Source organism: Mastacembelus armatus, chromosome 10 (genome assembly GCF_900324485.2).
Source record: "Mastacembelus armatus chromosome 10, fMasArm1.2, whole genome shotgun sequence".
In the NCBI taxonomy this organism is placed as follows: Eukaryota; Metazoa; Chordata; class Actinopteri; order Synbranchiformes; family Mastacembelidae; genus Mastacembelus; species Mastacembelus armatus.
In genome coordinates this window covers 15,354,410-15,376,009 of record NC_046642.1, presented here as the reverse complement: position 1 = coordinate 15,376,009, position 21,600 = coordinate 15,354,410, and the positions used below count along the sequence as shown (strand labels likewise).

The window sequence follows — 21,600 nt, the reverse complement described above, 5'->3', positions numbered from 1 at the left end:
TATATATATGGTTAATTAGTAAGTAGGTATATAGCATTTTAGTGTTTAAGATATAAATTAAATATCCTGAAGCATTTTGTCCAGTCTTTTATTTTTTTGTCTTTATTATAAGCATCTCGTGTATCCAGTAGTTATCAGTGCTGAAACACTTTGACTGCTTTTTATCTCAGATTTTTTAAACTCAAATCATGAAAGCTAGATTTTATTCCCCTTTGCTTATAAAAACAGATACTGTTTGCATTTGTAATGCAAGTAGTTTACAGGAAGACGCTGCTGCCTTACTACTTACTTACTGTCCAACCTCAATTTTTAGAAAACAAGCAAATTCAAAGCATGGAGCAACACATATGGGACACCTTGCAGTGCTGAATGGGAATGTATTGCTCTTTTTCAAACAGTATGGGGTAAAATGTTAGGTCTGGCCCCTCCAGATCAATACAAATTCTCACTTTATGACTAACTTTGGCTGTTGACTTTGTTTTTGTGTGTAGCCTGTCGTATCCTTTGCTGCAGCTCCTGTGAGCGGTATCCATAAACCAGAGGTATGAGCGACACGCCAAGACTGTAGGTGATGGTGGCTGCTATATCGAGAGCATCACTGTGTAGGTGGGCTGGGATGAGGTAGCTGTCCATGACCAAAGGAACTGAAAAAAGAAGAGTCTGGGTACCCTGCAGGGTCAGGGTCACACAAGCTCTCTTGGTGAGGAGCAGACCGGTGTGCATATCCCAACAGAGCAGGCAGAAGCATCCCAGGATGGTTAGAGAGCAGAGAGGCACCACCACAGCAGTCCCCACCGTGCAATAAATTACCAAAGGCGATGTCCCCGATAGGCAGGGTGTAAGGAAGAGAGGTCGACAGCGAGGAATGGAAAAATTGACACGAATCGTGTTGAGGCTGAGACACAAAGCCACACCACTGAGCACAGCTGATAAGGTCCATATGGCTGCAACAGTCACTCTCTTCCTTTGAGGAGACATCAACAATTCATAGCGCAGAGGCCACCTAACAGCCACAAAACGGTCCACAGCCAGAGCAGTGCTCAGGAAGAGGTCCACCTGTGTATAAAATATGTAGCCCTTGGTCATCAAAGCAGAGATACTGTGAATGAATGAATTTAAGCTATTGTTGTGTCCATCACTACATGGCCAAACTGACTAATAAATGTAATGTGTATCATTTGTAATCACTGCATTACAAACCAATGAGCAGGTCTGGATAGCAGCACAGAAGATCAGACACTGGGTCACAGACAAACCTTCTCTGGAGCTTAAAAGACCTTCTTTGATCGTCCAGAGGAATTGCTGAAATGACAGAGGGGTCATTCAGCTGAAACAACCAAATGTAAAAATATAGTTGCAAATCTGATTTAAAAGCATTCTCTCACACGTTGTACAAATGGGATTTATAAAACAGGAGAAGTCTAGACTTACCTGAAGGTTGTCACACAAGAGGAGGTGTGTGAGCAGCAGGAAGCGAGTGTGTCCAAGAAGTGATGGGGAGCGTGTGATGACCAGGAGTAAAGGAAGGCTGAGTGCAGTGTTCACGGTGCAGCTCACAGACATGCTGACCATCTTAATCAGCTGGTAGACGGTGGAATTCATCTGTATCTGAGCTTCTATTTTTGTCAGATTGCAGTAGATATCCATGACATAAAAGCCCCTTCGATCACTTTGGTTCCTAATGAAAAAAAGTCTTTGCACCTAGGTAGTTTGAAATAAACTTTTTGAAATGATGCCACAGGCTCACCCTCAAATCTGTTTCAAAGTTGCTCTTCTCTTCTGAAGATTTCCAATGCAACATGGTACAGAAGACAAATGGTCTCAACTGAATCCTCTGTTGTGTGACAGAATGGGCTGTCCATTTACTCAGCTTCACCATGTCAACGTGTAGGACGTCAGCTCTAAAGCCTCCTCCCCATGAACATGTGTCAATAGCTAGTGTTTGTTACCAAAATTATGTTTGCTTATTTATACAGAAGTCTGAGGCAAAACTAACAAATCTGCACAGAACTGTATTTTAGCAGTCAATATTTGCCTGATAGCAGAGGCACAGTGATAGGAAACATAACACCAACTTCCTTCACCTACATATGTATGTATGTTTGTTAGATTTAAAAAGCTCCAAACCTGGACCAAAAATAGTCATACCCCATTTTAAAAAGTCCTTAACTACTCTAAACCAAACAAATTGAAATTGGTGTCTAAAATTATTAAATTTAGGATTACAACTAATATATTGATCAGGCCAAATTATTCTGGAACTGTTTGTGTACAGATATCGATGTGCAAATAGGCCGAAAGTCCTTTGAATGGAAAAATTACACTTTATTCAGTTTCTAACAGTAAAATCAAACCAATCCCATATCAAAAATATATAAAACTAATTATGTTATAACATGGATACTGTTACAATGCCACTTCCTTAAGATAATGACCTCCAGTATATATTAGATAGGGAGGTATGCATCACTCACTCACATGCACAAACACACACAAACCAAACCTGGCAGTGCAGTAAGGAACATGAACTTGCTATCCAGGCTAATTTTTCTACTTGCAGGAGGTCTACGCTACAATCACATACTGAAATATAAATCAACTAAAAAAAAAAAACCATAACAGATTCAATATTAACAATCACAGCTGCTCTGTAATGTAAGACTATTTGACTATTTGAGGTATTTCAGAATTAGGTAAGTTTTTTGTAGTTACGCTGCTCATGTCATTTGCTTTTAGTACAGATACACAATCTCAGCTTTGACTGAGTTTGGTCTTGGAAGCAAAGTCTGCACTAAGTTTACGCATCACCTCTGCATGGCTTTGTCCGATTAGCTCCTGACGTGCAGACCCATAATTCTCTTTGACAAACGTAGCAAAAGGTGTGGGAGCCCGTGGCTTTGAAGGTGTCAGTAAGATAAGCTGTCCTGTGCAGAGGGCGCACACGAACCTCTGTGTATCCAGTGACTTGGAATGACGCCCAATCCTGTGGAGAATTAGGTTAATGTGTTAGGAATAGAAATGAACAAACATGACTGTAAAACACAAGACGAATTACAAAGAATCATGCGAGGCTGATAACTGAATTATGTCAGACGTACGTATTCTGGCAGCGGGTGCACTGGTACTGATATTTGTACTTGATGTCGTAGCTGTGGCAGCGAGTGACCATGGGCAGCTCAGGATGTGCCGACGTGGCCTTGCGAGCGTAAAGTTTCCAGATGCTTCCATGCCCGTCCCTTACAGCATTAATCAGCCATGTTGCAGCGTGACACATCTCATGAATCAGTGTGTCCCGCAGACGATCTAGGAGGGAGGGATAATAGTACAGGACTGGCTGAATGATGCAAAGATTCAATCAAATACAAGGCAACATAATTTTACTATGCACAACTGACAACAGTACATATTTATATTCAGGGACAATCTAGCAGACTAAACGCATCGTTTTAGTCTGCGTTACTAAAGGAGTACCTGCAGAGTCACAGACTTTCTCTGACAGTTCAATGCGGGCGTAGCGGCTCCCTCCACCTCGCTCCTGCCCGGTGATACAGTAACCAGCTGTTTTCCGCATCTTCTTATTCCACATCACTGACATATCGATAGGAAGCTAAAAGTCATGTCAGAAAATAAATTCACAGCTGAACTAACGTGAAATACTTATGGGGAGAATGTGTGATAACATTTCTAAAAAAACCAGTGTTCACACCTTACTGTCAAACACACTGGTGTTGTACAACTGGTAGAGTTTTCTGGTGAGCTCTTCCTTGTTCCGTTTGAAACTGGAGCCATAGCTGGAATCGGGGTTTGATAAGGCCTGCAGGAAACAGCCTGGAGTTTTACACAGTACAACCCTACAAGGGAAAAAAAAAACAGTGTATAATAAAGACAAAAGTTGTGGGAGCATCAAATATAATATAATATAATATAAATATAACTCAGGGCACATTATATAATAAATCACAAAATCGTTTAAATGATTGTCCATTATCCAAGTCTGTATATAAAAACTGGTCAACTCGTGTACCTGCTGACAGGGCCATGTCTGGGCTCTGTCTGACTGACTTTGGGTTTCACAATGGTGGATTTCCCTGGTTTCTTCAAGTGCACAGGTGTTTCCCCTGACGATTTAGAAGCTGGTGCCTTTACAGGAGGAAATGACACAGGAGGCTCCTTATTGTATTCTAGATTTAAGAACAAAATAAAACAAGAGACATCAACTTCAAAACTGGACCTAAAAGCTAGAGTGTTGGAATATGACAGTAAAAATATGCAACTACCATCGCTATTCTTAAGTGAGGACAAAGTGGAAGTGAAGTTGTTTTTCTTTTTCAGTCTGTCCAATAGGGATGTGAGCTCTTCCTCAGAACTGTCCGATTCTTCCACCTTGGAAGGAGTTGAAAAAGTCCGCCTAGGTGAGGCCAGTGATGCCAAAGGTTTGTTGGGAGGAAGAAAATAAGGGATAGGACGTAAAGGCAGCGATGGACAACTGTCATCTTTATTACACAGGCGGTCATTATTCTTCTTAGTCTTTGGTGGTGGGTTAGATTTTGAGTGACGAGTACTCCATGTGCTTTTGACCACAATATTATCATCATCGTCATCTTCGCTGTCACTGACAAAGACTGGGGAGTCAAACTCAGCCACTGGTCTCCTCAGTGAACAATGGGCTGTTGGAGTATTGCTCTTTTTAGGCACTGCCAAACAGTCAAAACAAAATATCACCTTTAAACGAAAATAGTTTGACATTTTTCTTTGAAATTAACACAAACACTGATAAAAGCATTCATTGTTACCTCTAAAAGTCGATTTCATTTCAATAAAGTCATCATCCGAACAGCTGTCATTCACTATGAAATTTTTTAGACTGTAAAATAAACACAGCACAGAGGAGAGTTAGCTTTAACAACACATGGTGACAGTAGATTTGAAGCAAAAAAAATAAACAAATCAAAAACTCACCTATCTTCACTCCCACTCCCTGTTTTCATGGGCTTAGTTTTAGGTGTTTTCACTCGATGTAGAACTTAAACAGGCAAAAGTATTACATGAGTAAAGTCATAATAAATATTATGCTCAAAATCTAACATAAAAAATATGGACTGAATTATTGTGAGTGGTTAAATATACCAGAAGAAAGCTGCTTACATGTTTCAAAAGCACAGTCATCATCAGAACTCAACACAAGAACATTTGAACTAAAAAAACAAAGAAAAAGTGTTTAAAACTGTGATAAGACAAAAGTAAAATTAAAAGCAGACGTAGATTATGCTTCTTTAAAACATTTTCATACCAGGTTTTCTTTGCAGTGCTACATGGTTTGTGTAAGGCAGGTCTAGCTTTAGGAGTGGCCACTTTCACATGAACTAAGGAATAAAAAGGTAAACTGAACAAATTAGTGTATTTGTATAGTGAGTCACACGATTTAACAGTATCGTGCAATTTATGTCACTCACACTGATCAAAGTCATCATCACTAGACTCAATCAAAGACTTGGTTCTGTAGTGGTTGGCCATGGAGGGCTGGTTCTCCTTCTCTAAATCATCTTCACTTTCAGAGTGGCCGAGCTGGACATGTGAAGATGTTCGGTCAGCAGGTCGATGACCACTCGTGGCGGCATGACGAGTCTTACCAATTGAGTCCATCAACTAGAAACAACGAGGACCACCGGAAATTAAGTGAGCATCTTCAGCATTAAAATAGTACTGCGACTAACCATTATTTTCATTAAGATCATCAGGTTGATTATTTTGTTGCTTATCAATTGTGAAACAACTCATGGTTGAGTATTCAAATTGCCTGTGTGATTTGACAAACAGTCACACTAAAATGAGTAACTGAACATGTCAGTCAACTCAATAATAAGCAATAAACCGCTTATTAGAGATGTCACATGAAAATATATGCACATGTAAAGTGTTCTTCTACCAGCACACTAAAGACACACGTTTACTGTTGAGCTTAATAGCAATTAAAACAGAAGATATTGGTAATGTTTCTGATTAATTAAATATGCAACAAACCGTCCTTTCAGCTCTGTCCAGTCCTCCTTTTTCAGTCCATCCCATCTTTCTGGCAACTCCTTCAAACAGTCTGCAGGTATCATCATTCATAGTTTCCTGGGGTTGAAACAAAAACCAGCATAGGAACCATTTAAACGCGTCATTTCCAGCCGTAACGTCGAACCTCCCTCTAAGTTAACTAATAAAATGCAAAAAGAAAGCCGCAAAGTAATGATGGATACTTGTGTCAGTGAAATCGTATAACCAGGTCGTTGTTTCATGAATGAGCGGGTATTACGGCCCCACAACACAAACGGACCAGTGTTAGCACGTTAGCTCATTCGCTACCGTTAGCTTCCTGCTCGTTCACATTATCTTTGAGTTCAAGCCTATTTTTAAAAATTGGTTCAGTGTTTCCGTCAGTATGCATTACACATTGGTTATAAATGATATCGATTCACGTGTATTTAATTTGAGATATTACCAAACACGCTTCTGTCGTCGAAAGCCAAAGGCACAGGGTGGCAGAGGGAGAGAAAATTCAAATCTTCCGCTTCACGAAGACATTGAACATTCAAGAGTGACGTCAAATTATATGTCAGCGTGTCGCCCACGCCCACTACCAAATTTAATTAAACTAATGCGAACGGATTAAAAAGGGACAGCAAGCATCTCATTAAATATTATGCCGTTCACTTTTAGCCTGAGTATTTCTATTTCATGTCATGTACTTTAAAAACATATCTCCAATACTGTGAATGCACACTGTTGTTGAAACTATTCAACAGTATTTAGTAAGCCATTGTCGTAAAAACTTTGAGCATTAAAATGCTGCGGCCGCTATTGGTGCAACATTTAAAAACCTCTGCACCGATGTAGTTAGTTTTGCAGGTTGTCTTTACATTCTCGCCATTCTGAATCCGTTTAAATCGCATATGAAATTACGCGAACTGATAATATAGCGGGTATTACGGTAACCCTTTGTCTTCATGCTTTAAACCCGTGTACTTTGAGCGATGTATGAAATAACTGGATTGATCTTATTACCAGGGCTCATGTTATAGATCAATTTTTGGCAATCTTTTTTTTGCTTGCTCATTTCTTATAGGTAGCTAATGAGATAAATGTCATAGTCGTGAAAAGACAGTGGGAGATGTAAGACATGGAGAGGAGGGGTAGTGAGACAGTATAAGATAAAAGTTTTTTTTTAAAGATACTTGAAACTGAAACAGATTTATTTGTTCATCTCGTTAAATTCACATTGTTTGGATCAGTGTCTGATTAGGACACATCTGTGGATTTCAGAATGGTGCTGGGTATAAGTTTCATGCCTTGGCTTAATTTTGAAATGTGTTCCAGAAATCTGAAATGCCAAAAGTCATGCTCAGACGGCTACTTATAGCCTTAGGTCTTAATGCACAATCCAATAATTTATAATACAAAAAGTGGTTTTCCCAAAAATGAACACAACTTCTATGCCCAAGCAAAAATGTAATTTGAAATACTTTGCACCAATACAGAGCACATGTCCATGGCAACCTAAGAATGGAGAGCATCAGGGCTTAGGCATAAGACAAAAAAATAAAAATAAAAACAATGCCTTTTGGTTTTAACTTTTTTATTGTTTCTCCCAACAACTGAATCACATCAGTGCACAACATAGTGTAGAGTCTTGCCATCTCTTTATTTTTTAACTATATTTAGAGACCTGTGGCATCATTGACAATACAGTTAACAGACAATACAAAAACAAAAATGCTTAGAAAATACTTACCTAGGCCGTTCCTTGGGTGATTTAAAAAAAAAAACAAAACAAAACAAAAAAAAAAGATCAATCCGAACAAGCTCTGACAGCTAAACTGAAATTCAGAGCAAAACCAGTGACTTGAAACGCCTCCAATCAATTTACAAACAGCATGACATCAAACATGGTAACAGCCATTGAACATATTCCTTGATCAAAATCAAAATTAAGAGCATTGGCATTTGGTGAGAAGAAGTCTTCAGCTAGACCACTTTTCTCAAAACGTGCACACTACTCAATGCAGTCATTTAATAACATCTTAGGATAAACTAAACAGCAGTTGCAATCTATGCTTTACAATTGCATGTTAAAGCTGATGAAACCTAAGTCAGTTACAACATTGTATTTAAAAAAAAAAGAAACAAAAAAAAAAACAAACATACAAAACACCCCACGACATTCTTAATCCATTTATAAATAGATTAACAAGTAAAGATGGCTGGGCATTTTTGCCACAAGCTGCAATGAGTCCCATATGCACACACCAACAGGAGAAACAAAATCCACTGATCCAGGGACTGAAGGGGGTAAAAGCAGGGCATTCACAATCCTCTCATGCTCACCAAATATACTGTGTTTTGAGACAAGCGTCTCAGACGAGGTGCCTGCAAGTCTTAGGCTCTAGCTGGCTCAGCAAATGCAGACGGTGCAATGACAAATGTGACGAGCACAAACGTGTACACCTGATGGCTCCTTTTGCAAAAGAGTCCAATTAATCCTAAGTGAGACAGGTGGAGAGAGTCATTCTGGGAGAGGGCCGGAGTGAAAACTGACCATTCAAGCTAGGGTGCTGGAAAAACAAGGATGGCGGGAAGGCTGGACATGGTATAGCCGAAACAAAATCAGCATACTTCCAGTTCAGGCATTCTCACTGGTTTCGACTGTCTGGTGTTTAACCAGGTGTTCTGGCTTGTTGCCATTGCTGTGGTGCTCCCACATCTGCAGATAGAGCCTCTCCAGGTCCATTGTGTACTGCTTGGTGTTGAAAAGAGGGCTGCAGATTCGCTGCTTCCAAACACGTGCTCTGATCATCTTCAAGCTGAAGGAGCAACAAAAAGGTCACTCAAGGGTTTAATGAACAGGAAAAACTTCTTAAAATGATGTTACATTAAATTCTACTTACTATTCCATGTCCGAGCCCAGTTTGACTGCTACGTCCTCATACTCCTGGCGACTCTGAGCTATTAGCTCAGGGCAGCCCAGACAGTTGAGCTGTGATGCAGCCACACGGGAGGCAAGAGTCTCACCTTTAAAATTAAAATGTTAAAATTGAATACCAACCTTCACTTGAAATACGTATTTTTTTTTTCTAAATAATATTCACCATATCAGAACATTTAAAATTATAAACTGCATTGTAATTATAAAAAAATTAAACATGTTTATTAAATTATTACCCAATCGTTTTCAATCTTGCAACTAGTCCTCACCTGGCATAGTGACCATGGGTGTTCCAGCCCAGAGGACATCCATGCCTGTAGTGTGGCCATTGCACAGAGGAGTGTCTAGGCACACATCAGCCAGCTGGCCCCTTCTCACATGCTCCTCTTTGGGAGCCACAGGAGAGAAGATGATGCGAGAGCCAGGCAGACCCATGTTTTGAGCGTACTGCTGGATGTTGGGCTCCCCCACAGCAGGGAAGCGAAGAAGCCACAACACACTGTTGGGCACCCGCTTCAGAATCTGCGGAGAGATGCAAGGCTTAAAACTGAAGGAATGAAGTATTAATTTTTCAAATTAATAGCTGAAGGAACAGAGCTTACATTTGCCCACATCTGAAGAGTAGGGGGGTCAATCTTGTAGAGCTGGTTAAAGTTGCAATAGACAATAGAGTCCTCTGGGAGGCCATACTGGGAGCGTGTTGTCACAACGATTGTACGTGGCACCTCTTCCCCAGTGGCAGCTTTGTTATTGATCTAAAATGAGGACAAAACTGTTTGCAGCTGCTCTTCCTCAGTACTTTTGTCCTTAAGTGCTGTGTGCTTAAGTGTGACAGGCTCTTGTTGAACCGACTGCTATTAATACAATGTTTGAAAACGCAAAACAGTAGAGTTCTTTTTTTCTAGGAGCACACTAGAGTAAGGACTTTGAGACAACTTCAACCTTGTCTGCTGAAAATGTGAAAAGCAGCAAGCTAAATTAAAATGGTGCTGTAGGCTTTGCAGACACTTTGTACCTATGTCACATCTTTCGACATTTGCATCCATACTGATAAGTTGTTGTTAAAGTTAAACGTACCTGTGTGGTGGCTAGGCCGTTGCTTACAGTGAAGCCATTGATTGTGACCTGGATTTGGCCTTGGTTGATCATGTTGATGATTGCTTCAGCTGCTGTGTTCATGGGAATTACAGGCATTGACAGAGCTCCATTTGTGTCCCCAACAGGTTCTTGGTTGTTGTCACACTTCATCTAATCACACAGAATACCAAGTTTAAATGCTTAAATATAAGTCAACAGCAACTAATTTGTTATTTTTAATAGTATTCCCATAAACATATGTTAATGTTAGGCAATGGAATTCTTATTAGAATCAGCTAATATTTTCTGACATGGTCTTGCTAATTTAACCCAAGGCCAGGAAAGGATAATGTCAATTATTGAACCCAAGGCCAGGAAAGGATAATGACAATTATTGTTTCATTCTGTTCTCTTATTGTTAGTCAGAGTCTGATAAAACTGAACTGGAGGTCGGAATTGTCCTTCTCACACTGATCTCACTAACTTGTCAATGTTTTTTTAACTCACCTTTATCACTTTGACATCTGGTAGGCTGTCCAAGAAAGCCTTCAGATCAATACCATTGAGAACAATGCGGTTGTCAAAGATGTGTCCATTAGACTTGAAGTCAATCACTGCCTTTTTCTGAAGGTCAAAACAAAAAAATGTTACAAACATCCTGACTGTGCATATTCCTTTTTTTGGACTTCACTAAAATAAATAATCAAACAAACCACCAAAAACAAAAGACAGTAATGTAATGATGGACAAACCTTAAGATGAGGGAACATGTTGGCATGGTCTCCAATGAAGAAAGTATTGGGCATGTAGGCAAGTTTCTCTGAATACTGCTCAGCTACCTCCATAGGTGATGTCTCCTGGTCAGTGATGATGTAGTCCATGAAGGGAGCCCCACTGGTTCCTGGGTATCCCAGCCACATTGCCTGTGGAACGGACCATTTTTTCTTTATTCTCCCATTACCACAGATCGGCCTGAGTGTGAGTGTTGATGCCGTGTTCTCACATGTAGAGCTTACCTGAATGGGGGCAGGCCTGAGAGCAAACAGCTCATTTCTTGCTCCCTTGGTGTAGCCATTCATGTTGACCAGAATGTGGACTCCATCCTGGTGAATACGATCAGCTGCCTTGCCATTGCAAGGAATCTAAAGGAAAAAGATAGCAAAGGTAAAAATGGTTGGTGTTTCACATAATTATGTTAAATGACCAACTCCTTTAAAATGTATGCTCTCCAATTGGACACTAGGTAAATAAAATGCAGCTAATAATGCCAGTCTAGGACACAGGTTACCTGTGACAGGTCTGTGAAGTGATGAGCCTCTGCTACCACTTTCACACGGAAGTTGGTACTATCATCAGGGCTGAGTGCATAGCAGAAAACCTTGTGTGTGGGGGAGAGAGACAGTATTAACCCCTGATATCATTTATGGAAGATACAGTACATTTTAATAAGCACAATATTCTCACCTCAAATTTCTCAGGATTGTGCATTCCAGGAATTGACTGCATCAGGTGGGAAGTAGGGTGGTTGCCAAAGTCAGAACTGACATATCCAACACGCAGACGTCCACTACTAGCCTTCAGATCCTTTGGATGCTCATAAGCAGGTTTGTGCAATGCATTGATCTGTGGAACCCACAACATTGTTAATATTACTACAACAGCTTCAATGCCAACAGTTCTTGTTACACTGACTGATGCTAAATAAAGATGCTGCTATGGGTTAAGTGAAAATCCAATATTCTCAAGCAATCCCACCTCCAAAAAAAAAATAAATAAAAAATAAAAAAAATCTTTCCCATCTCTTACCTACCCCTTAGCCCTGCAGACACCCACTGCCATCACCAGCCACCCTCCATCCCACAAATAATAAATTAAATGTTACTTGCTTTGATCATTGTGTGTACCTTGTCCAGGCAAAGGTTGCCATGGCGTTCGGCAATGGCCTTGCGGAAGCTGTGAGAGAGTGGGTACAGCATGCTGTGGTGTGGGTGCACTGAAGGCAAGCGGTTCTTCTCCAGCTGGTCAGCCACAATGCTCACAAGCTTCTTCATCCGCTCATCATAATCTGTCCAGTCACATACAATCTGGAAGAGTGACAGGAACACATGCAGTTACAAAACCCGGCATTTGTTTGGGGGGGGGGGGGGGGGGGGGGGGGGGGGGGGGGACCTACATTACTGATATTTATTGCATATAATGTAAATGACAAATACATAAGTATGGAAAAACCTGAAGGCAATGGGCCAAATTGCAGTACGCATCAGGGAAGTCTGGCTTGAGTTTCAAGGCTGTGCGATAAGATGCGATGGCCTCAGGGATGTTTCCTGAATCCTAATAGTCAAAAGAAAGTACACAAAATTAAAGAGCTTGCAGTTTAATGTATGTAAAATTTTTGTTTTTCAAACAAATTAATTTACATTCCAGTCCAAGATAATTATGTTTAGTTTAACCTCATGATTATGTTCAAAAACTTAATCACTATTCTACAATTTCCAAAAGCCATGCCATCTACCAGCCAAAAAGTAATGTCCAGTTCTCTATACTTTATCTGTATGGAAACTCACAAAGCCATTTATCAAAACACATTCTTTAAAAACAATTTAATATTTTTCAGTATAGACAGTATATACACAATTAGTACTTGACTTTCATTGGGGCAGAAATGATTTGTTTTCACTGGTGCAACTATTGGGCATTATTATTCAAATATTTTACAGTTAACAGCTGTAACGACACATTTTATCATCCCTACCTTATGGATAGATGCCAAATTGCTGTGAGCATCAGCAAAGGCTGGGTTGATCTGGATGGCACGGGTGTAGCACTGCAGCGCACCCTGTACATCTTGCATTTCCTTCAGTGTATTACCCATGTTTGAATAGGCATCTGCAAATGTGGGGCTGATTCTATATAAAAAAGAATATATATACATTATACAACATTACTAAACTGTTATGTCTTGTAAGAAGAGAAGAAAAAAAAAGATTTTACAATGCTGCACTGAAGGCTTTGCTTCAGCTACTGTAGAATTACATCAATAGAAACTAAGTCACCTGCTACATGTAGCATACATTTACAAACCTAATGGCCTCCTTGTAATGCATGAGGGCCTCCTGAAGTTTTCCCTGCTGCTGCAGGACACTGGCCAGATTAGAGTGAGCTGCTGCAAACTCTGGGAACACCTGATGAAACACAAAGGATTACCAAAAAGAACAGTACAAGAATGAAATGCTTACATTTATGATAGTCAGGATAGTCTTGTTATACTCACCTATTCAAAACAGAAAATATCATGAAACAACCATTTCACTCACCTCTAAGGCTTTTCTATAGAGCTGAACTGCCTCCTCAATGTTGCCCTGTTCACGCTTGATATTGGCCAAATTGTTGAGGGAGTCTGCATGGGTTGGACACAAACGCAAGGCTGTGTTGTAGCACTCTTCTGCTTCAGACACCTAGGAAGACATTGGAATGTTTGAAGTCAATTTCAGTAAATGATCAGTGACAGATTTTTAAGACTTACTAGGCTGGGAACACAAGTACTGGCTTACATTGCCTTTCTCCTTCAGGGCATTTGCCAAATTGCAGTAGGCATCAGGAAAGTGTGGTTGCAACTCAATAGCGCGACGGTAGGTATCAATAGCCAGGTCTATAAGGCCTTGCTCGTAGTAGACACAGGCCAGGTTTCCATGAACAACTGCATGGTTGGGGCTTAGGCTCAAGGCTCTCAGATATCCAGCCACAGCTCTGGAAAAATATGACAAGTGGTGAAGGTAACCCTTGCTGTGATTTGAAGCTCTATAAATTCACTATTTTAGCTGTTTTCAGCCCTGTCATTGTTTAGGGGAAGTTTCAATACAATGACAATGTACTTGACTCATCCTATATTCTACACAGGGTGTGGTAAGGTGGGGTTTTTAAAACAAAAAACTATATGTGTAATAAATGGGATGACAAAGTCTGTCAAAAGTTGTTCTCACCTGTCAAAAATCCGGGCCTCCTTCAAAACATTTCCTAAATTGATGTATGCATCAAGAAAATTTGGGTCCAGAGTCACTGCCTAAAAATTAAAAATAAGCTTAAAAACATTGACATCACAAAAGCAGACAAAGCAGGACTGAAATGTTATAGTGCACGTAACTGACCTTTTCAAAATGGTGTATGGCCAGCCAGATTTCTCCCTGGGCATTGAACACACAGCCCAGGTTGCTCCAAGCCACTGCAAAGTTGGGCTGAGTCTCAATGGCTTTCAGGTAACAAGCCTTGAACGGGTTTACAATGAAAAACCACAGGAAAGGAGGAGAATAGGTAGAATGGGGGAGGTATAGTATGTAGAAGGGATGACAAGGGATTGTAAAATAAAAACAAATAGAAGATTGAGAATAAAAGCAAGAAAAAACAAAAAGGGCAGAGAAAGCAAAATTAGTAACTGTTCTCTGTAATGGCAAAAAGTGAGTCTACAGCATGGGCTCGCCTGCGCACCAGTCTGCGGCGCTAAGCTGCATTGCTTTTCCTACGCTGCGCAGATCCAACCAACACCCACACATAGGCCCTCATCCTGCAGTTATGACCACATTCTCAGCAAACATAGTGGTTCTATATGATAGTCATTCAGTTCAATTTTATTTATAGTTCCAAATCACAATAAAAAAAGAATCTCAAGGCAGTGTACATAGTATAAGACTGATTTTATTAATCTATTAATGTAATAATATCAACACTGTTAAGTCACAACACTTAAAATATTTATAAAAATTCACCACAATACTTTATATTGTAAGTGGGAATAATATTCTCACAACCTGGGATGCTGGACACTTGGTGCAGGTGATGGTCCCTGTAATGCATGCGCAACAAACGCAAGTGCGCGGTGTGTGTATTGCCACTACCACCACAGTGCACAATTTAATGCTTCTTGCGTGACCTTGCACCTGGCAAAGGTCATTGCTTCGCTGCCGCGCTCGCTCAACGGCCAAGTGACACAGCTGCAGACCAACAACCCCTGGTAGAATACCTGCAACACCAGACTGGCACACACTCAGCACCCATAAAGTATCTCAGGATAAATGGGGGAATGTAGGGGATTGAGAGATTAAGCAGTGGCTATACATTGATCATTTAAGGCATGGGCCATTGGGAAATTAACACCCATTTGTTACTTAATGAGCAAAACAAGAAGCCAATCATGTCTGAGATATGGGAGCATTAAGGAGCGAGGCTGGTCGTGAGTGGGGAGAGGTCCGCAACCAACAGGCCAAAGGGAGTAAGGGGATGGGGATCGCATGCTCGCGCGTTCCGCCTTTTTGGTTGCTTGGAGGGTATCGCTGCGCAGCCCCTGCGCTACTGTAGACTCACAGCGCACTATCTGCATCATCATCAGAGCGCTGCAACTCCAAATAAAGAAGGAAAAACAAAATAAAACAGGAAAAATACCCAGGATGTAAGAGTTAGAGGGTTCTTACTTGTTTTTCACGATTATTGCTTCCAAATCCAAGTTTCTTTTTACTTAATACAGAGTTGGGCAATTAGTATAGCATATTTTAAGAAAAGCTTACGGTAATTTATTTTGTTACTTTTTTCTTTTGATCTTCAAAGGAAGTCACAAGATAGAGGAGCTCAAGCATGAAGTGAGGTGGTTTTTCTTTTGTTGGCAGTTACAAACCCGTTACCATATTTTTGGACTTTGTCAGAGTGGTGGCCGCAGCTGGCTGGAAGAAGAGGAGAGGACTGAGGCTGCCCTAGTGTTCCTTTCCGCCAGGCACCTACGCAGGAATACTGTCACCCACCTGAAACCTTCTAAATAACAATATCAGTTGTGGAAAAACCAAAAGAGACAAAATCAGAAAACAAGATCGTTAGTAAAAGTTCTCAAAACAGTACATTTTTTTTTTAATATGGAAATAAAACGGGTCCTTCCAAATAACAACAAACATGAATACAGACTATTCTCAATTTCCATTCATGCAATGAATGTCTCATTTCAAAGAAAACAAAATGAATGCTTGAAGGGTAACTGGGAGGGAAGAAAGGCTTTGATGTATTTACTTTATCCAAAATATATAGTCTGGCTTCAAGCTGTCAATCAATTCAGTTTTCATACCGAACTACAGGAGGGCAGTTACTGGCTTGATCTTGCCCAAATGAACTGATCCCATTTGTTTGGGAATGATATTACATATTTAAAGGAAAAAGGAAAAAAAATATAAAATCATTACTTTTGTTTTATTCTTTTAGCATTTTCTTAAAATAGTTTTAAAACTTTGATTTCTTTATCCTTGCCTGCTTTCTTGAATCCTGGCCAATGGGATAGGGAGAAAAGTCTGTGGTTTAATTATTTGTATCTAGAAGCCTCCCCAGCTCTGAAATAAAGAAGTCATCGCTGTTGCTGCGCATGTTTCTGTCTTTCTAACCCAGCATCTGACGCAGGAGGTGGAGTACAGATTGTGAGCTGTCTGCCTGATGCTAGTTGGACCATTTTATGGCACTTAAAGGATCTCTCTTTAACACAGTTTATCATGCTAATCAATGGATATCAGGATAGATAACCAGCTGGGTAAAATTTCAGTATCAAGCATAGAAAAATGAATGCCATGAGTGCATGAAAAGCACCGTTGGGGTGTGCTTAAGCACTGACTGGGCATGTCTGAAGGGTCAGGAAGACAGCTCTAGGCGCGCACACTCCACCAATCCTCAGCAAGCGCGCGGGGGGTGGAGCGACAGAGCAGAGAGCTTGTGACTCCCTGATGCTCCTCCCCACTCCTGTAACCCCCCTCTAGCATGAAATAAGATGGCCTGTAACCAGTGGGACAACTCCACATCTCCAGATTTGACCCAACCCAGGGAGCCCCCTGTAATATAGAGGTTTTAAAAGACAAAGTTTAACACTTGGGGGGGGGGGGGGGGGGGGGGGACTGCAGCAACTGCACTGACAGCAAACTGACAATACACGCTGATTGGGCACTTGACAAAACAGTATTGGAGTATAGTAGTTAGGTTAGAAACCATCTTATCTTTTGCACTGCAAAATTAAACTAGCTTCTCATCAGTTCATGTATTCTTCAAAGACCGAGCCAACATTTTCCCTCCAAAAGTCAACTATATGAAAAATCATGGGCTGAAGTTCAGAAATTACAGATTTACTGTTTCAATTTTAAGACTCCAGCCTTTCTTCCTGAAAGGGGGAGGGGTTGACCTGTGGTAAAAGGTCAGGATAAAGCAAACGATATTGAAACTAAAAGTTAAATGGGGTGGGGACAAAGGTAATGCTTATACTACACTAAAAAACACAATACATGAATCTGTCTAAAAAGTATTAACATAAAGTTTATGTGTACTATGACTTTGGGAGAAAATAAAAATAAAAATACCGAAATGTTGGTTGTCTCATATGGGCGTCGACTTATTCCAGTCCAATAGTTCCAAAGGTTTTTAGCAAGTTAGGGGTGAGAAGCTCACTCAAGTTGAAGAAATTATATAAAGCTAACACTTTCTTTTTTCCTTTCACTTGGCCAAGAGGACTTGAGGTGGCTTAAAATTAGCAAAGGGAAGAAAGGAACAAAAGTGATGGCCTTATTGGGGAATGCTAAAAGCAAACAATGGACAAGGAAAAAAAAGGCTCTACTTAAAAAAAACAAACAAACAAAAAAAGCAAACATCTATACAAATGCCAACCCAGTAGAACATACCTTTGCCTCTTCCAAACGCCCAAGGGCTTTAAGCAAGTTGCCCAAGTCACTACGCACACAATAAAGATCCTGGAAAAAGAGACATTTTCATTTTAATGTAATTACACTGCAGAAGAATTTCTTGACTCTAAAGATGTTTGGAATATTAGTAAATAACAGTTAATGTCAATTTCAGAATTGTAACATATATCACTTACAGGGTTATATTGTAATGCAGATACATAAGCCTGAACTGCTCCCTCCATGTCCCCTGCAGCCACCAGAGCTGCTGCCAAGTTGATATATCCATCAATGAAATCAGGCTTTAGTCTCAGAGCATGGCGATAATGCTCTATGGCCTCCTGCAGTTGCCCACGCTCCTTGTACACGTTCCCCAGGTTGGAATATGCCTCAGCTAACATTGGGTTCTGTTTGATGGCTAGGGTACTGAAGTGAGCAGACCTGTAAGGGCCAGAACAGATACACAGTTGGCACAAACATACTTCAAATGGTGACAATGATACATGATAAAGTGCACATAATTCACCAACTTCCAAACTTATTCAATTTGCTATATATGGTTTTATTATGCAAAATAATCAAGCTGGAAATATACTCTCAACAAAGCTGTGTTTGCACAGATAAGGGATGCATCTGCAAAAAACCTGTAGCTGGCTTTGATCATATGCACAGACAGCACATGCTTTGACTAGAAACTTTTTAAAGTTTTACTCAAAAAATGAAACAACCAAATACGGAGTATTACAGCTTGCATTTGTATTACCAAATTTGAATCCTTTTAGTTATAAGAATAATACAAAACATTTCAAAATGACTTGAGTATACTGCTGGCATTGAGCACATTAAAACGAACAGAAAAGAGCTAAGAACCTGCAACTCTCAAGTCCCAAAATTTTTTCACTAGCAATTAATCAGTATTAGAACTGTGAGCGGCCAGCATGAAACCAAGCTACAGAATTTCCAACTGACAGCACAGTTGTTGCAGCCAACCCCCCAGATCAGCTGTATGCAACGAAAGTCAAGAAGGTACTTTTATAATAATAATATTTAAAAAAAAAATATATATATATATATATATATCTATCTATCTATCTATCTATCGAGATTAATGCAGAGAGAGAGCTTAGTGAACTGGAATCAAATTCCTTGTTTGTGTGCACAGTCTTGGCCAATAGAGATGGTTCTGATCAGTTTGCAAAGAGTCAGGCCCACCCTCTGACCTCACCTGTCAAGTCTTCGGCACTGGAAGTGAATTGAGGACAGGAGCAGCAACACGCCTGTGTTATCAGGCTCCTGCCTCCACAGCTGCATGCAGTGGCGCTCAGCTGCCTCAAAGTCTCCTGACTGATACTCCCGGTGCGCCAGCTCAGCCAACCCTTGGAAGGAAAGCATACGTTTTGTCGGTTCTGGAGCGCCAACACAGCCCAAGGAAGGTGCGGGGGGAAACAACATGTTAGAGGTGATGGAAGAAATTAAAACAGACAAATGAAAACAGAAAAGAAATTAAGAGATGAAACCAATGCTGCCAACAATAAATCATGCCTAAAAACTGAACAGAAAAGACAATGGTTAAAAAAAACAAGGAATATAATGCAAAATACTTTTGAATTTTACATTTTCATTTTACATCTTGGGTTAAATATAATCTCTAATCAATTCTATGCATGATTAAAACAGCAAACATGGAAGCTGATTTTGGTTTAAAAGGTTTAAAATGGCAGCAGTACCCATCAGTACAACTACATACTCTTGACAGTTATTCCTTTTTGGAAAATATTTCAGTGAGTTAAGTGCTGAAATAACTGGATCAGGCTAACTAAATCATAATTTGTCAAGTTGCGTGCTCAAATACATTTACAAAGACACCACTTCGCAAAATGCAAACCATGGTTTCCACCTGCAAAGCAGCTATGGTGATACCAAATTAAAAAAAAAAAAAAAAAAAATGCATGAGATGAAAAGGCAAAAACAGGGAAGGGATGATATACTCGCAGCAACTCAGATGTTTTGGAAACACTGCATTTGAATGACAGTACAGCAAATAACTTTATGTTGTATGTACTTTATCATTAGTCACCTTTCATTTTCCAAAGTCCTGTGTGAATACAAATGAAAATGTTAAATTCAGATAGACACAAGGTGCCCCTTAAGGTCAGTTTATTGAGGGTGTGGCATAAACAGCATGAAGCCAGACAGACATATCATGCACAGTGTACAGGGTGACATGGGTGGAGGAGGGTTACTGGTTTGGGGACATTCCAACTTGCACACACTGGATCAACACACACCAGGAAACGAATGCAATTATGCCCAAGCACACACACCTTAATAAACCCGGATCATCCATCCACGACAATGACGTCACATATACGAACAGGTTCAATTACATAGCACAAGATCTGTCCACGTCATTTAAAAATAGCCAGGTAAATTGTAGTTAATGAGAGCAATTAGACGGGGTGGACGTGAGAAGTAGGATCGGCAGTGAAGTATCATTAACCTTGGGTTATCTGTGCTAAGCAGTGATGCCTAGATGTTTAACCAGAGGGACGATTCGGGGCCACGATGACTAACCAACAATAGTAGCTTTTAAAATGTTTCAAAACAACAACTCATAGCGACGTTTTTAATAGATAAAAACCTACGTTTATAAACGACAACGACATCTCGACATCGATGACGTTAGGCCTACGTGCTGGCTAACTAGGCTAAAGCTAGCCATCGCTAACGCTATATACAAATTGGGTTATAGCAACACCCAAAACATTACATGCCCGTGAACGGTACCTAAATTGACCTTAAAGCAATGTTGAACACTCGCCGGTCGTCAAACCGACACTCGTTATTTATATTAAAGAGTTAACGTTATTGTATATTTTAACATGAAGTCAGCTAACTATGCTAATGTTGCTTCAGCTAGCTCACCACTAGCCCCCGTCAATGTCATTATTTCCACTGTACAATCTCATGAGAAGCATAAACTGGGCCTCGGCTGCCAAAGTCACCGTGTAATGTCATTAAAAACGATATTGCTGACATTGTCTGATTAAGATGTTTTGGTCATTTGTTCATAATGTTATTTGCTGTAGCCACCAGTTCGCTCCGACACTGTTAACATGGCAAGCCGGCCTGTCCTTACAATGTAGCTAACGCTATCTCTTTGACGTCAGCCGCCATTTAATATTAATTAAACCGCAGCCACCAACCTGTGCTGTCAGCCACGTTCCCCACTGAGCTCGCCATCTCCTCAGTCTTCGTGTCTTTCACGGTGGTCGTCAACGTGTCTTCTGGAAGAGTCACAGTCCCAGAGAAAAAAAAATGTGCCACGAGCAGTCGTTTCCGTCGGCTGCTGCAAGCTAAGTAGAGCTAACTGGCTAACCTGACCTCTGGTTTCTCGAACAACACTTAATACTTATTATATAACCGGCTATTTATCAACTAAACTCATTAACACAGCCAACATTTACTGGCACAAAGCGTCCTAATGGTTAAAGGTTCAAGCTAAAGCTCGTTTTCTCTTCACAACAAAGCAGCGATGTAACACAAAATGGCGGAGTGGGTGGAACTTATTTTAAGAGAAACTAGATCCACACACGAGCTATCAAGATGAAACCTATCTACCTTTGTTATAAATGCTTATTAGTAAAATAATTATTAACAGGACATGGCCTTGAAAAGGTGTTCACTAACCACGCTTTATACATTTAATCTTGACGGATTATATATAGAAGAAGAAGATATGTATGATGCTGCGCGGAAGAATACAATTGATAAACGGTTGCTCTGGGGGAAAAAACGCCATCACTGGTTCTGCTGCTGCTGCTGAGATAAATGTCCAGTCCTGTTACACAATATTGTTCTCTGCTTTAGGAA

The 21,600-nt window shown here is 40.3% G+C and overlaps 3 protein-coding genes across 7 annotated transcripts; all 3 read right to left on the bottom strand.

Moving 5' to 3' along the window:
- Positions 1-407: 407 nt before the first annotated feature.
- LOC113144555 (olfactory receptor 2M4-like) lies at positions 408-2,025 on the bottom strand. Its single transcript, XM_026330710.1, has 3 exons — positions 1,432-2,025; positions 1,201-1,302; positions 408-1,056 (listed from the first exon to the last, which is right to left on the bottom strand). The coding sequence occupies exons 1-3, from the start codon at positions 1,645-1,647 to the stop codon at positions 457-459; spliced, it is 918 nt and encodes a 305-aa protein (XP_026186495.1). The 5' UTR covers positions 1,648-2,025; the 3' UTR covers positions 408-456.
- A 267-nt stretch (positions 2,026-2,292) lies between these two features.
- On the bottom strand, positions 2,293-6,572 carry gcna (germ cell nuclear acidic peptidase). Its single transcript, XM_026330416.1, has 13 exons — positions 6,485-6,572; positions 6,022-6,117; positions 5,454-5,646; positions 5,291-5,363; positions 5,146-5,195; positions 4,960-5,023; positions 4,794-4,864; positions 4,278-4,694; positions 4,025-4,181; positions 3,707-3,851; positions 3,472-3,607; positions 3,099-3,303; positions 2,293-2,983 (listed from the first exon to the last, which is right to left on the bottom strand). The coding sequence occupies exons 2-13, from the start codon at positions 6,109-6,111 to the stop codon at positions 2,752-2,754; spliced, it is 1,833 nt and encodes a 610-aa protein (XP_026186201.1). The 5' UTR covers positions 6,112-6,117; positions 6,485-6,572; the 3' UTR covers positions 2,293-2,751.
- Positions 6,573-7,665: 1,093 nt separating this feature from the next.
- Positions 7,666-21,283, bottom strand: ogt.1 (O-linked N-acetylglucosamine (GlcNAc) transferase, tandem duplicate 1). Of its 5 annotated transcripts, none has more exons than XM_026329737.2 (22): positions 20,934-21,283; positions 18,953-19,133; positions 17,925-18,168; positions 17,728-17,796; positions 14,188-14,304; positions 14,023-14,102; positions 13,594-13,789; positions 13,357-13,497; positions 13,124-13,224; positions 12,795-12,948; positions 12,272-12,373; positions 11,929-12,126; positions 11,507-11,665; positions 11,331-11,420; positions 11,059-11,184; positions 10,795-10,965; positions 10,550-10,666; positions 10,043-10,213; positions 9,568-9,720; positions 9,235-9,487; positions 8,928-9,051; positions 7,666-8,843 (listed from the first exon to the last, which is right to left on the bottom strand). In XM_026329737.2, the coding sequence occupies exons 1-22, from the start codon at positions 20,968-20,970 to the stop codon at positions 8,663-8,665; spliced, it is 3,165 nt and encodes a 1,054-aa protein (XP_026185522.1). In that variant the 5' UTR covers positions 20,971-21,283; the 3' UTR covers positions 7,666-8,662. The 5 variants fall into 5 exon arrangements, with proteins under 5 accessions (XP_026185522.1, XP_026185524.1, XP_026185526.1 ...); XM_026329739.2 differs by having other exon boundaries at positions 18,953-19,103; XM_026329738.2 differs by having other exon boundaries at positions 8,663-8,843; positions 11,947-12,126.
- Between the last annotated feature and the right edge of the window lie 317 nt (positions 21,284-21,600).